This window comes from Lytechinus pictus, chromosome 3, assembly GCF_037042905.1.
Source record: "Lytechinus pictus isolate F3 Inbred chromosome 3, Lp3.0, whole genome shotgun sequence".
In the NCBI taxonomy this organism is placed as follows: Eukaryota; Metazoa; Echinodermata; class Echinoidea; order Temnopleuroida; family Toxopneustidae; genus Lytechinus; species Lytechinus pictus.
In genome coordinates this window covers 22,860,933-22,877,700 of record NC_087247.1, presented here as the reverse complement: position 1 = coordinate 22,877,700, position 16,768 = coordinate 22,860,933, and the positions used below count along the sequence as shown (strand labels likewise).

Here is a 16,768-nt window from a genome sequence, read left to right as displayed (position 1 = left end):
GTGGGGTATTCGTTCAATACAGTATGTTTATGTAGTTACAGATAATGACCACACTGTGAAGAGGATTGCAACTGTCTGGTATTCGTTCAATACAGTATGTTTATGTAGTTACACATAATGACCACACTGTGAGAAGGATTGTAACTGTGTGGTATTCGTTCAATACAGTATGTGTATGTAGTTATGACCACACTGTGAAGAGGATTGTAACTGTCTGGTATTCGTTCAATAAAGTATGTTTTTGTAGTTACACATAATGACCACACTGTGAAGAGGATTGCAACTGTGGTATTCGTTCAGTACAGTATGATTATGTTGTTACACGTAAGGACCACACTGTGAAAAGGATCATAGTGTGTGGTATTCGTACGTATGTTTATGTAGTTACACGTAATGACCACACTGTGAAGAGGATCATACTGTGTGGTATTCGTACGTATGTTAATGTAGTTACACATAATGACCACACTGTGAGAAGGATTGTAACTGTGTGGTATTCGTTCAATACAGTATGCTTATGTAGGTATGACCACACTGTGAAGAGGATTGTAACTGTCTGGTATTTCGTTCAATACAGTATGTTTATGTAGTTACACATAATGATCACACTGTGAAGAGGATTGTCGCTGTGTAGCATTTGTTTAGCAAAGTGTGATCACAGACCTGTTTTGCATATTTCGATTGAATATTCAGAAAAAGTGAATTCCATATTTCGAGAAAAGGTCCAAATGCGCATTGTTACTTTCATAGATAATTAATTATAAAACATTTTGTTACGAAAAATATGATATCATGTTATGATAACATGATATAATTTTCTACCCCCTTTCCTTTTATTATATTTTAAGCAATATAAGTGACATCACTTTTAAATAATAAAGACCCGGTATTTCTATTATGGTTTTCATGTAGCCTTCTCTTTTCCCCTGGCTGCTATTATTTCAAGCTTTCAGCTTACCATAGCTGGCCTGTGCATTTAAATTTATTTGTTATTGTTTACATGAATTATGTCTATATCTACTTATCTACTATACAATTGTCACCTTTGTAATTTGATCATTATGTATGTTTGATGTTATATCATTGTTATAAATTTGTAATTTTGATTTATTAATAAATGCAGAAATACCTGCTTAAAAAAATGTGTAGGCCTAATATCACATCCTAAAGTTGCGGTAATAATAAATATGATAATAAATAACAATTGCAGTCAATATTGGTAGATATCTGATTCACACAGAAAAAACAAAGATTTTAAGGTGTGGCCATAGGTTACGTCGTAATGGTGTGACGTGTGATCATGTTGGGTAATTATTTAGAACATACTGTTTATGGTTGATTGAATTTAAATTGATTTTTTTATCAATTCATAGGATTTTCACGGTGAATGATTGGTGATTTAATGTATTCACTGTGTGGCTAAATTTATATTTTTTTCTCCGATGTGTTCACATGGTCATCCCATTGTGATAATTTTTTTTTCTTTCATTCTGCGGTAGTCACTATGTGGGAAAACCAAATATTGACACACCCTGTACCACAGTGTGAAAAACGTTATCATTTATCGCAGTGACATGTTTCAAATAATGAGAGATCGTCATTTTGATGGAGCAATATTGACAGATAGCTGTTCAGTTGACAGAGAACTTAATTGGATTAACAATTGCTACAAACATTTTTTGTAAACATCTATTTGGTATAGCGTTCTTGTTTTTCATCCACCACAACAAAAAATGTGCATAATTTTGATGCGCCCTCTCGTAATATGTAAAGCATAATGCAAGCAAATCATCTAAGAGCCTTTAATGGATAGGTATAACCTTGTATATATAAGAATAAGTACCCCTCCCCCTTCCTCCTAAGTCTCTACCTTTCTTCGTATAATACAAGCCTAATGTACCCAAACCCCCAAAACAGTGGCGTACCTGGGATTTTTCACAGGGGGGGGGGGGGCAAAACCGTCCGCCAAAAAAATTGGACAAGAAAAAAAAAAAAAAGGGTCTTCAATCACAAATGAAGGATTTCGTACCAGAAAAAAAATTGACAAGCAAAAAAAAAAAAAAAAAAAAAAAGGTCTTCAAGCTCGTCAGGGGGGGGGGCAGGGATACGTCCTTTGCATGGGTTGTGGCTCGTCAGGGGGGGGGGGGCAGACTGCCCCCTCTGCCCCCCCCCCCCGTACGTACGCTAGTGCCCCAAAACCCAAACCAACCACCAACCAATCAATCAAACAAACAAACAAACGAAAAAAAAGCAAAACAAAAATCAGACAAATAAAAAAAAATCATAATTTGACTAGTGAAAATAATGAAATATTGAAATATCAGTAAACATTAGAATATTTCGTAAATGCACATACACTTACCAAGTATACATTGAATATAATATATTTATGAGAACATGTTACAAAATAGGCCGCAAACAAAACGTCTAGAAATAAAAACACATATATTATGTTTATGATGTAATACATGAGTTCAGATTCAACAAAACAAAAAATATCTTAACAAAAATGTAAAAATAGTTGGATTTGATTGCTAGAAAATATAGTGAAAATTCAATTGTTTATTATAATTGCATTTTTATGGATTTGTACTGTTGAAAATGTTAAAAAATAACTTAAACTTAAAAAAAAGTAAATTCTCATACGATCGAGCAAGAAAATTTGTCATTTTCAAATTTTTCACTGAGCCACCATGCCAGGTTTATATTTATATAGGAACACATGAGGAATTATATTACAAACTCTTCCATATGTCAACTGATTCGAATTGAAATTTGGGAATATTTCGAGATGAAAAGAAACGGAGAATTTATGTATTATCATGTTTTTATGACATAGCAATAAGTTTCCATGATCGTTGTACCTAAAATTGCCCAAATATAATATTTCAATACTAAATACATAATAAGGTGTGACAATTACATTTACAGAACATAAGTTATATACATAATTTAGACCATGCTAGCTGTAAAAGGTTGATGGCTTTTGTATAATTGAATTGTAAGTCCAAGGAAAAAAAGTCATGAACTATAAAATTTTAAGCCCGTTTTCATCATTACAAACAAGTCTGAAATGTCTATTTACATGGATATTTTTAATTATCTGTAGGAGCCCTGCTGCCTTTGTCAAAATTCAGAGGCAAAGAAAAACAGTTGCAGAGCGTGAAAAATCGAAGTTAAAATGTCCCCGTGCCCCTTATTTCCCTTAACAAACAGTTTCTTAAAACTTCGCCAGGTGATCTTGTGTGGCTATATTCTTACAAGGAAAAAAGTAACAAGTTTGTGAACCATACTCTCCACTTGAAGTCAATTTGCCCCTTCTCATCACAACAATTATGTGCCATACTATGATCTACGAATGTTAAAGTAAAAGTCACAGTTCACTTCACAACCAACAAAGTATTTTAAGCGTTTTCCATGTCAACAAGTATAATGCAAACTAACAACACAGTTGTGCTATTTGTCTTTCATATGTAATGCTCTATAGTTTTGAAGCAGATGGGGGAGGGGTGGGGAATGGGAAATTATTGAGTCACTCGAATTAATTCAATAATTCATCTCGTGGGATTATACACTTTAATATCTTTGGCTAAAAGTTTAAGCACGTTGTTTAAACCCGTCATTCTAGCAAATATTCTTTAAATTCTTGAACAAGTTGTTTAACGTTTTATTTTTTTTACACAAGTGGTTTAAAGTTTAGAACAAGTTGTTAAAAAAAGGTTCAAACAAAGTTTAAAGAAATATTTTAAAAAGTTTAAACAACTTGTTAGAGTGACAGGCTTAAACAACGTGCTTTTTAAATTATTTTTATTGTTATTTCACGTCTTTTCACGTCTTTTCCTTGCGGTTATAAAAAAAAATCGACATTTTTATTTGCAAAAATCAAATTTTATGATAGATTTTGACGTAATATTCAGAAAATATCATAATTCACCCTTCTCCCGTTCCTTTCCTTTCATTTTCTCTTTTTTCCCTTGGTCATGAAAGACGCCACAGACAGGTAATATATCCTTTGCCCAATGGATCGTGATTATCATCGCCAATGTACTTTCAATATCAAACCGGTCCAACGTCAAATCATCTATACTGCCATCAATTGTTAAATGCATGTCAGGTTTAGAGCGAAAAGTTCATGAAGTTTCCAGCGAATGCAGTTTTATGATCATGATGATGCTGAGCATTTTTTTAGCGAGAAGTGTGAAGGCATTGTGACAAGATTTGAATTGAATTCATTGAAACATCATTGGCATCTGCCAATATAATGTTAAAAATATATATAAAATCATACAAAACATATACATGTATATTCGAGCAAAATTTGAGGGGAAAAATAATATAAGGTGAAATAAGGTATTACAAAATATTAAGTACAATACCTGCCTTAAAGGAGTACTCTGGTCTGAAAATATTTATATTTTAATAAATGAAGTAAAATTCACAGATCAAAATGCTGAAAATTTCATCAAAATCGGACAACAAATAACGAAGTTGTTGAATTTTAAAGTTAAGCATATATTTTGTGAAAACAGTTATATGCACGTCATCATGAATATTCATTAGATGAGCTGATGATGTCACATTCCGTTTTATCTTTATGTAATGTTATTACATGAAATCATAATTGTTTCATTTTTTCATAGATGTGTGAATAGGGTGTCTCCTTTATAATGAAATAAGTTGTAACAATTAATATATAATGCACTAAACCAGTTGTCAATCCAATTTTTTCAGTTATTTGAAGAAAAAAATGAATAAACCTATTTCCATATAATAAAATACAAAAAAAACAAAAGGGGATATGACATCGTCAGTTTGCTCATTGAATATGCATGAAGACATGCCAAGAACTGTTTCACCAGAATAAAGCAAATCTTTAAAGTGCTATTAACTTTGTTATTCCTTGATCAAATTTTCAGTGTTTAGTTTGTCTGAATTTTCTTTATCCGTTTAAATCAGATTATTTTCTGCCTGGAGCATCCCTTAAAAAAATTGTCAGGCGATTGGCTGTGTCGGAGCTTTAACTAAACGAAGTAAAACAAAAACAATAAACGACCTCTATACATTTAATACAATCTTGTTAACTACCGTATATGATTTACAATCTGGTTTACTGCATATGAACATATGGATAAACCTCCAATGTGGGGGGGGGGGTTCCATCAAAGCACTAGCGTCCCTGAAAGGACAGGGCAAATAAGAGTGCCCCAACCCGATAAAAAAAAATTGATGTAAAAAAAACAACCGATTATTTTTTTTTCTAGTTTTAGATCTCAGATAATTTTGGTCATTTTCAAGTCACACTTTTAAGTTATATAAGTTTCATGATTATCAACTAGATAATTTCCTCTTAAGCAATAATTTTCTTTTCTTTTCTTTTTTGTGAAAAAAAACATCCATGAATATGTTGTAATACCACTTTTTGAAAATAATAAATGCAACCAGAAAGCATAGAATTTTAAGCACTTTGGGTTTTCAATTTATTTTAACTTTTCATCAGAGTGGTAGGCCCTTCTAAAATTATGTGTGCGGGAGCTGTAATTTCTTTACCAGGGGTGGATCCAGGGGGGGGGGATATTTTCATCTATATGTTTCCCGTTCGGACATTCTAAGCACTTTTTGCAACCGTGAACATGATGGGTATACGTATATCTAAACAATATATTATTGATGGTAGCGCGAAACGTGAACTAAATTTTTTTTGATATTCTAACCTCAAATTTGGAAAATCTACAAGCACTTTTGGTAATTAAGAATAGGATGGGTATCTATCTCAACATTTTATGCGAGCGCGAAGCGCGAGCTGACAATTTTTGAATTTCCGACCCAAAACTGTATATTCTAAGCACTTTTTGTAACCATGAACAAGATGGGTATCTATCTTAATAATTGATGCGAGCGCGAAGCGTGAGCTGAATTTTTTTTTTATATTCTAACCACTAGCTTCAAGTTTTTATTTTCCATACTTTATTATGTATGAAAATATAAATAGAAATGACTAGTATGCGGCATCATCAGTTCCTTCTATACACTAGCGTACCTAAGGGGGGGGGGGGGAAGAGAGAAAAAAGGGGGAAGGGGAAAAATAAGAAAGAGTTTAAGAGAAAGGGGAAAACAAAAACTGGACTGCAGACGGTCGGAAAAAATTATAAACTGTCGGGCACACGGGGCTGTTCCAACTGATTCGTTTTTAGTTCCACCATCTTTGTCGGTAAATGTCAATTAAACTGTACAATTTTATCGGTAAATTGTGATTTTTACGCAATGCGACTTTTAGAGCTCTCTAGTACCGATAGTGAGGACGGACTGGGTTGACCAGGGACAGGAAAAAGGTAGAGAACAACTTTTAGGTAATGTAATTATAACAATAAAAATTTCGCTCGCGCTACGCGCTCGCATCAATTTTTTTGGTTGGATACCTAAGATAAATGTCTAGTTTTCAGGTTAAAATATCAAAAATTTTAAGCTCGCACATCGCACTCGCGTCAATTGATTGGTTAAAAACCAATTTGTTCACGGTTACAAAAAGTGCTTATAATATCCAGTTCTTAGGCCGGAATATCAAAAATTTCAGCTCGCGCTTCGTGCTTACAAAGAACTGTTTAGGTATATACATCCTGTTCATAGTTAAATGAAGTGTTTAGAATGTCCGGTTTTCAGGTCGGAATATATAAAGTAAAAAATGTCAAAATAATATCATTAGAAACCAATTTGTTCACGGTTACAAAAATTGCTTAGAATATCAAGTTCTTAGGTCGGAATATCAAAAATTTCAGCTCGAACTTCGCACTCGCATCAATTTATTATTCAGTTAGAAACCAATTTGTTCATGGTTACTAAAAGTGCTTAGAATATCAAGTTCTTAAGTCGGAATATCAAAAGTTTTAGCTCGCGCTTCGCACCCACACGACTGTTTAGATACCCATCCTGTAAAAGTGCTTAGAATGTCTAGTGTCCAGAAAGGAATATCAACATTTTGAACTCGCGCTTCGTGCTCGCATAATTTATTAAGGAATATACCCATCCTATTCATAATTAAGTGCATAAAATGTATCGTTTTGGGTCTAAATTTTTAGAAAAAAATCAGCTCGCGCTTCGCGCTCGCATTTACTATTTTTATATTATTATTCTTAACTGAATTCATTGTCAAATACCTCTTTTATAACATCTCCAAAAGAGCAGAATTGGGAACATAATGTAAACACCTTTAAAAGGGAACAAAAGAAGTGTTTTAATATAAACATTGCAATAACCACTTGATTAGAAATATATCGATCACGATCCATTACATTTCATTTCTGGAATGATATACAAAAAAAGAATTAATTTCGACAATAAAGTGCAATCGCCCGATAGCAAATATCAGTAGTAGCAAGATCCAAATGTTTTATTGAGTACCCCCTGGGTAACCTTTCCCACCTTCAGTGCCACTGCCAGACCTATACGTGTATGGGAGGGGGCTGGGCTGCAAAATGCAGGGCAACGAGGACTGCGAGGTGCCCAAATATCCTCGTGTATTGGTAATTTTATGACAGAATGTATAATTTCTGCACGTTTCACATCATGTAAAAAGGCTAAATAATAATTGAAAAAAATGTTCGCTCGCTTCGCTCGCTCGAAAATTAAAAACTGTGAAGTTGATATTTGGGCAATTATTATCAGCCCCCCTTGAAAAAAAATTGTGCCTATATACGTCCATGCCTACTACCCCCCCCCCCCACCTTGCTCATCCTTGTCGCTTGCCCCCCCCCCCCCTGATGAAATATGCCAGGTACGCCACTGCTTCTATACAATGTTGTATGTAATGTAATATCTTAAAATATCATAAAAATATATTATTAAGTATTATTTTGGCGAAAATGTTATGTTTTGCTTGTCTGATTTCCTCTTTTTTTCCCAAATCAACTTGTTGTCGGGTGAACTTGGCTTTAGATTTTACTTGCATTTGATATAATTGTCAACTTATCCTTAAAACCGTGACTTAATGTAAGTAATGTAGCTATATATTTTTTTTCTGTATATTGAATTTTATTACCCTGCATTTTCTCATTATAGAGAAATGCTAACCTCGTTGCACTTCCCAGTATTTTTCTCCATATTGATTGTTGTATTATATTCTAAGTTTTTTTTTCTTCTGTATAGTGAATTTTATTGCCCTGCATTTTCTCATTATAGAGAAATGTCCTGGGCGTATATTGTATTCCTTTAATGTGCAGATTTGCAAATAAAGTGATATATAATAACAACAATGAGTAAATGGGTAAATTTAAAATTGATTACAATTTAAAGAGAAATTTTGACTTGTTGAACAATGAACAACCTGAATACCAAAGACAGATTAATGGTTAAAGAGAGAGAAAGAGAGAGAGAGAGAGAGAGGGGGGGTGATATTTTACCTTTTTATACCAAAAAGAGAGAAAATAATATAGATTAAAGAAACAATTTCATCTAATTTGTAACACCAGTCTTATATAAGAATATAAGAATGTTCAACGGGGCCCAGATTAGCTGAAATTAATTCAAATTCATGTTCAAGGGCGGATCTAATACTTTCCAAAAGGGAGAAGGGGGGGGGGTGTCCAGAAAAAAAATTAACAAGCACACAAAATTAATGTCTTCACTTGCGTATGCACAACAGTTTCCACTAAAAATATTTATCATGGCTCTCAAGGGGGGGGGGGGTGCTTCCCTGTATCAGCCATTGTTCATGGTGATATTTTAGAAAATTGTTAATCATATATCGGTACTTCTGCCAAAGTTTGGAAAACTTGTAAAATTAAAATGCAACTGTATAAAATAAGTTACAGCTATGAAATTATCATTATCCTTCCGGTATATCCAGTAATGCAGAAGCAGTTACATTAAAAAATGCTTTTATAATGAGATTATTCTTTATCTACATGTTCATATTTGAATTCGTGACTTTAATTTTTTTTTCAAAGCACATTTTATTGTAATATCTTGCATTCGTAAAAGCGAAATCACTGTGCACCTTTTAAAAACCACAAAATAGATATTTCTTCAATATTGACGATTATTAACCAACAATTCTTTTATTGATAAAAGTCGTTGTATCGTAATGGGTTCAAAGTCAACGTCAAGCCTGAATAGTCAAGAATTAGCATGGAAAAGCAGACTTGAACAAAACCGGTGGTAAAATGGACATGGAATATTGAAGGTGTATATTATATTGGTCCTGTATTATATTGAACAGCTACCACCAGGAAAAAAAAACACCGAGATTATTTTACGGTTTGGCATGCAAATGGCGGTATTAATATCCAGTAATTTTTTTAATAATCGCTGCACGAAGGTAAATTATTAAGTCGTTCATATCACTTCAGACCTACCATTTCCTGAGACTGACGCTAGGCCTACTTTCAACAAGGTAATAACACGATGTTTTCTTTTATTCCATTTGCTTGGTTTTGGTCGATTGCTATTTCGATGTTTATTATGTCTGTAATATGCTTTACCGTTTGATGTTGAAGCGGTGTATACTACAAACGAGATTCGCATTTGTAGTTGAACTCAAAAAGGGGTTCCGTTCATTTATTGGACTCAAGAATCTACAATTAATTGCAAGTTAATGTCCGGGTCCAAGATACAATCAAAAGTCTTGCCATTAATTTCAAATTTGCACTCAATTGCTGGTCTACTTTTAAAAACAAGAAGTTCGATTTCATTTGCTTTAGTTAAAATTGATCTATCGATTGTAAATTCGTAAGGGAAATTTTCTTGTGACACCCTACAGTGACTGAGTGAAGGGAAGCACCTTTGGGAGGCACTAAAGTTGTAGGCTTGCATGCAGTGGCGTACCGTGGGTCACGGCATGGGGGGGGCACCAGCAAAAAAATTGAGTCACTTAGTCAGCGCGCGCCAGGTATACTTACCTAATAGAGACGTTTTAAGGACTGTGCCATCTCACTAATCAAATAATGCAAACGCGAAGCGTGAGCTGAAAATTTTTGAAATTCAGACTTAAAAAGGGACATTATAAGTAATTTGTTGTAATCATGATACGTACCAGTCTCGCTAAACAAACAATGCGAGCGCGAAGCGCGAGCTGAAATTTTGTATATAATGACCCCAAACAGGGAAATTTTAAGCCCATTTTAAGGACTATGTTTTTAGGAATCCATTAAGAGTATACATATCCATTAGAGTATACATCTGCGAGTGACAAGCGCTTGCTGATTTTGTTAGAATTACATCTAAACACTGAAGCACTTTTTGTAGTCATTGTAATCATGATAAACATACGCATCTCACCAATCAAATATTGCGAGCGCGAAGCGCGAGCTGAAAATTTAGAAAATTCAGACCTGAAGAAGGGCATTTTAAGGCTTGTCTGTGGGAATTCACGAAGACCATACGTATTTTACTTACCAAATGATAAAAGCGCAAAGCGCGAGCTGAAAATTTGTAATATTTAGATCAGAAAAAGGGACATTTCAGTAGTATTATTATCCACCCTTGTTTACAATAGAGAACATCGACATATTTGGCTGTACTCCTCGCTATACAGATTTCTTTGTGAGCTGTTACCTGATTGTCACGGGAAACATGGCAACAAACCTAACCATGAACCCACTGGACTCATCACAGGAGTTTGATAGAAAGGTACAGTGTAATTTATCTGAGACCAGTTGTAGGAAAAGAATCAAACACATTCATCCAATGAATTGCGCATGTTAAGGCCATCACCTCACATGCACCTTACACGACTGGTCCACAATCCGATTTGGAGCAAATCGCATTTAGCTCATTTTCTGAAAATGTGAATGAAAAGTATCTTTTTATTTGAGATTCAAATTAACTGAAAGAACACCAATATAACAATTTTGGTTGATTGCAAGCCTTTATTTTGCAATTAAGTCCAAATTTGTTTCAAATCGTAGCTAATCGTACTTTACGACTAGACATTAAATTCGCTTTTATTCTAATAATGGTGATAGCATAGTCACAAATTTGATTATGTGTATTCATGGTATTCGTATGATGATTTAGAACATTACGCAGTATATATTTCAGGTTTTAAAATTATCATCGAATTGGCCAAAATCGGGTCGCAGACCGAATATTGTAAGGTTTGTGGTGGTCTTTTAGAACTTGCACTTGATTTGTTTTAGTTACCATGGTTACGTTTAAACACAATTCTTTCTGCGACAGGACCATGATTCTCTGTTTCTCCCATATCATATCTGTAACAAAATAAAAGGCACATGGAGATGAACATTTTACCAATTTCGAATGAAATCTGGTGAAAGGTTCTTTACATTGTGGAGAAACTGACAATGAATGAGGTGCATAATATAGGAAAGGCAAGAGGCAAATCATATGCTATATCACAGGCGTATGGGGGTGGGCTTAAAAAAATAAAGATGACGACAGTCCCCCTGCCCTCACCAGCTATACGACTGACCAAAAAATGCTCCCCCATATGCATGCCTCACATAGAAAGATCCATGTTGACAGTTGTGACCCGGTCAGATAAAGACGACCAAAATACATCATTTTCAAAAACGCCCACGACATCCTATTTTGTGCCCCTGCCCGAAAAGGCCTATTTTAAAATGAGACGACTTGGCTTAAGTTACAAATTTTTTGACTGTCCCATCTATTTTTGTAAATCTCAAAACAGGCGTTCGAGCACACCCTATCGACTGTTAGCTTTTATATCAGCTATACTGGAATTGCTGTTGCTTTATTCTCCATGGGTTGTGTCATCTCAATCAAGGATTTCTCTGATAAAGACAAACATCTCTCCAAAAGCGTGGTGATTGGCATCGCTTTCCAATCCCTCTTCCTACCCCTGATCGGGTACGGGCTCGCTCTCCTGCTCCAGATGGACGTCTTCGATGCCATGGCCATGATCATTCTTTCGTGTTGCCCGGTATCTCCCTTCTGTGCCGTGTTCGTCTACTATGGCGAAGGAGTTGTCATGGTCGGGTGCGTAAATAAAACTTCTTGCTTTGGCCATTTTTGTTGTCTCACCTGCATAGCAGAGTGAGACTATAGGCGCCGCTTTTCCGACGGCGGCGGCGGCGTCAAAACCAAATCTTAACCGAAGGTTAAGTTTTTGAAATGACAGCATAACTTAGAAAATATATAGACCTATAGTTCATGAAACTTGGACATAAGGTTGATCAAGTATTATTGAACATCCTTATTGAGTTTCACGTCACATGACCAAGGTCAAAGGTCATATAGGGTCAATGAACTTTGGCAAAATTGGGGGTATCTGTTGAATTACCATCATAACTTTGAAAGTTTATGGATCTGATTCATGAACCTTGGACATAAAAGTAATCAAGTATCACTGAACATCCTGTGCGCATTTCAGGTCACATGACCAAGGTCAAAGGTCAATGAACTTTGGCCATAATGGGGGTATCTGTTGAATTACCATCATAAATTCGAAAGTTTATGGATCTGATTCATTAAACTTGGACATAAGAGTAATCAAGTATCTTTAAACATCCTGTGCGAGTTTCAGGTCACATGACCAAGGTCAAAGGTAATTTAAGGTCAATGGACTTTGGCCGTTTTAGATGTAATTATTAGATTGCTGTCATAACTTTCAAAGTTTATAGATATAGTGTATAAATTGTGGATATAGGGGTAATCAAGTATCACTGACAAGTTTTAGGTCACATGATCAAGGTCAAATGTCAATGAACGTAGTATTGTATCATTATATGAATGGTGTTTTCTTTAAATAATTATTTTATTGTAGTTTTCAAAGTCAGCACTGCTGTTATATTGAATCGCGTGAATCAGGTGAGACCGCCAGAGTCATTCCACTTGTTCAGTAATGTTATTAAGAATTGCCTTCGATTCCGTCATAAATGTTAATGTTGCCGAAGAAAAGCGGCCTACTTGATGAAGATTTATTTTGTCAATCAAGATTGAAATCGAATGATAGAAATTGCTTTCCAATGATGACGTATCTACACGACAATATTTTCCTGGAATTTACTGAGAAAGAAAAAGATTTAGAGGAATAAAAAAAATCACAAAAGAAGTGATGTATTAGGTCTAGACACTTTTCTTGTTATTGATTTTGTTCTTACACTGTCTTATCCCCTTTCATATTCAACCCAGGTTATCTTTGGCCATGTTCTCTACAGCCCTATCCGTGGGGTTGATTCCGTTTTGGTTCTCCCTCTACTCTAGTTCCTGGACCCAAGAGTATTACGTCATTGGAACCCCATCTGACATCGTCCTTGCTGAAGTAGAAATCTTCATACCCACAGCTCTGGGTCTCTTATACAAGAGATTATATGGGAAGAAGAATGCTAGACTAATGGCAAAGGTAATTTAAAGGTCAAGTCCACCCCAGAAAAATGTTTATTTGAATAAAAAGAGAAAAAAAAATCAAACAATCATTATGCTGAGAATTTTATCAAAATCGGATGTAAAATAAGAAAGTTATGACATTTTAAAGTTTCACTTATTTTCAACAAAATAGTGATATGCACAACTCGGTGACATGCAAATGAGACAGTCGATGATGTCCATCACTCACTATTTCTTTTGTGTTTTATTGTTTGAATTATACAATATTTCCTCTTTTATACAGATTTGACGATAAGGTCCAACTTGATTGAACCATATAGTATTAAACAATGCTAATTACACATGTTCAGGGAGGAATTAATTGTTGTTTCACACGAAAATAGAGAGAAAATGGAATATTTCATAATTTGTATAATAAAATACAAAAGAAATAGTGAGTGAGTGATGTCATCAGTCTCCTCATGTGCATACTGACAAGGATGTGAATATAACTGTTTTGTAAAATTAAGCGAAACTTTAAAATGTCATAACTTTCTTATTTTACATCCGATTTTGATGAAATTTTTAGTGTTATGCTTGGTGGATTTTTCTCTTTTTATTTGAATCAATATTTTGTTGGGGTAGACTTGTCCTTTAAGATGACTGTGAGTACTTTGAATCAATCTAATGTTTTCCGTATCCTCAGAACGCCCTCTAACATCGAGTTTATTTCAATTTTCAGAGTTCCCGATTCTTGTCCTGTTTCCGGGGGTATCGGTATTTTTTCCTTTCCTTTGACCTTCCCACAAATATTCTGTCCTTACTCTTTATGGTTTGGTGACTGTCTACCTGTCCCCCTTTTTTCCTTTCTCGTCCCTTGCTTTCCCTCTTTCTATACCGCCCTCGATCATGATCTTGCTATCTTGTCTATCTCCATTTCCCCTATACCTAATAAAGTTTCCGTCACCCCTTTCCTCCAATACTTCGCTATGGCTAAGGTCACAACTCCAAAATTTAACCTGCTCGGCGAGTTTTTAGCCAATTTTCGCCCGGGCACCGACCGGCGACCGTCCGGGCACCACTGGTTTTGGGGGCATCGCTCGGTCGCCGCTCATGATTTGGCGCGGAGTTAAAATTCTGACGGCGCCTGCTCACTTTTCACTCGCCGCCTGAAATACGCTCGGCCCAACCGTCCGGGCGTCGACGTAATCGAGCGGACGCCGTCGAACGATTTAGGTCGAAATTTGAACTCGTTGGATCAACAGCTGTCGAGCGGTCGCCGACCGCTGGCCGGCCAGAGATCGGTCGATGATCTCGCGGCGAATTCAAGGTCGAACGGCCGATTACCTTAAAAATAGGCCGGTGGCCGGTGGGAGACCGCCCGGTAATCGGTATGTCGTCAGCCGATCACTGCTCGGATGCTAAACAGATAAGATTTGACACAGATTTGGCCTTGAGTAATGGGTAATCGACCGGGCACTGCTCGGCTACCGCTAAGTATTTTCAAAGCCCGCTCGACTTCTACAAAAATCGTTCGGCGATGCCTAAATTCCAGCGGCGCCCGAGCAGGCTACTAATCGGTCGGTCGCCGCTCTGAGTTGTGACTTAAGCCTAACTTTTAATGTCAACGTCTCTCCTCTGTTTCCACTCTACCAAACCACTGTTTCTCACTATGCATCCCTGTTACTTCTTTCTATTCCTATATTCATATGTACATTACACGATGACATCCCTCTTTCCTTAATGTCTTGATAGGTATGCAGCAATGCCTTTTGGGTGGCTGTCATTGTCAGTCCAATCCTGAGCGGTATTGCCTATCCTGGAGATTTCGACGCCGAATGGCAGATCTGGGTGGCCGCCATCGTCCTTCCTCTATCTGGGTTCTTCTGTGGACTCTTCCTCTCCCTCCTCTTCAACCTTCCATTTCAGGTGTGCAGCGCCATCTCCTTGGCCGTCGGCACACCTAACTGGTTCATCGCCAAGAGCCTCGCCACTCACTTCTTTTCAGGCGAAGAAGAAACCCTGCACGGTGTCATCACGCTGTTGTCCATCTTCAGCATCACCCTACCCATTGAAGGGTTCATCTGGTCCATCATGTTTAGAAACATCCAGGAATTCTTCACCAAGTTATCCCCCAAGTGCTGCTGCAACGCGGACGATGACGACGACGATGAAAAGGATAGATTTGATGTCATAGAAATAGACGATATCGATGGTATGACACAGGTTGACATCAACGTTTCTCACTTTGATTATGACGAATCCGTTGCTTGATCTGTAATGAGAACGAACATTTTTAAATGAAAATTGCTTGCACCCGTCTGCTGGAATACTTCGAACCCGCTGCCAAATGTCAGAAAAAAAAAACACTTTAGTTCCCAGTAAAACCAACATTGAAGCCCCTTCACGTTACCAAACCAGTGTGCATATACAACTGTGTATATACGAAAGCAGCATTTTATTATGGTATACTGTGTTCATATTGTTTGGACATTGTTTATGGTTTGACAATTTGGAATACATCGTGTTTCTGATGTGGGTAACAGTAACGATCATGCACAAGCCTATTACAAGCTCTTATTATAATAAGATTTTCGGCAATATGGTCGACATGGTCCCATACTGATATGTTAAGGAATATAATTTATCTACGAAAATGCTTGTATTTAAAGTTTTATCGGGTACATAAGCTGGAGTGTATGAATATGGACCTATACATAATATGCATTTTTATTTTTTGAAGAAATGATTTTTTAATGCAACAAATTTGGCATCTCGCTTCTTTATAATGTACAGAATTACATTCGCATTCTTCTTTTTTTGTCATATTTACATTCATTTTCAATTTCGTGAGGAGGACGCCTTACACATCGGGTTATTCAAATTATACACCTACTTCATGACATGTACTCACATACCTACAAAACAAACTCAATCATTTTTGTCTCAGAAAATCATTTTCGATGCTTTACACAGCTCAATGAGTAATCAAGAAAACTCAACAAACCGCGGAAATCATTCGCAAACAGGGAGTTATACAGTGCGTCCCACAAAAAACGAAACCGAGATTTATCGATGATTTATCATAACTTAATCGCAGATACAATAGACAAATGACCTACCATTTTAAAGCTTAGAATCTCCTCTTTCATCTGAAATTACTTAAATTATTTCTCATTCACGCATGAGTGAGCAAAACAATTTGAAAAGGGGATACCAAAAAGTCACTTGGCGGGCCGTATCTGGGTTTTAAAAAGAAAACCACATTCTTAAAAAACTTCAATATCTGCTCTTTAATTTGATACCTCAATTACAGAAAATGGTCAAGAAATAACAAAGTTCTGGTTATTTGAAATAAGGCTTGAATTTCAATAATTTCATAAAATGAAGAGGTTTTACAGGCTAGCGTTCAAACTCACTCGACACTCCGTTTTGTTGACGCTCAGCCATGCATTAAGTCTTTTGTTACCGTGCGATAGCTTCAGTGGGA

The 16,768-nt window shown here is 36.0% G+C and overlaps 1 protein-coding gene across 1 annotated transcript; it reads left to right on the top strand.

Moving 5' to 3' along the window:
- The first annotated feature begins 9,146 nt into the window (after positions 1-9,146).
- LOC129256449 (ileal sodium/bile acid cotransporter-like) lies at positions 9,147-16,070 on the top strand. The gene is made up of 5 exons (XM_064097863.1): positions 9,147-9,385; positions 10,526-10,620; positions 11,642-11,949; positions 13,105-13,315; positions 15,034-16,070. The coding sequence occupies exons 2-5, from the start codon at positions 10,564-10,566 to the stop codon at positions 15,550-15,552; spliced, it is 1,095 nt and encodes a 364-aa protein (XP_063953933.1). The 5' UTR covers positions 9,147-9,385; positions 10,526-10,563; the 3' UTR covers positions 15,553-16,070.
- The last annotated feature ends 698 nt before the right edge of the window (positions 16,071-16,768 follow it).

Bases quoted from the DNA above. Each gene is read 5' to 3' on its own strand.
- LOC129256449 (XM_064097863.1), top strand. From the start codon at position 10,564: ATGGCAACAAACCTAACCATGAACCCACTGGACTCATCACAGGAGTTT. The intron at 11,950-13,104 runs GTGCGTAAATAA...TATTCAACCCAG, and splicing joins GAAGGAGTTGTCATGGTCGG to GTTATCTTTGGCCATGTTCT. The intron at 13,316-15,033 runs GTAATTTAAAGG...ATGTCTTGATAG, and splicing joins ATGCTAGACTAATGGCAAAG to GTATGCAGCAATGCCTTTTG.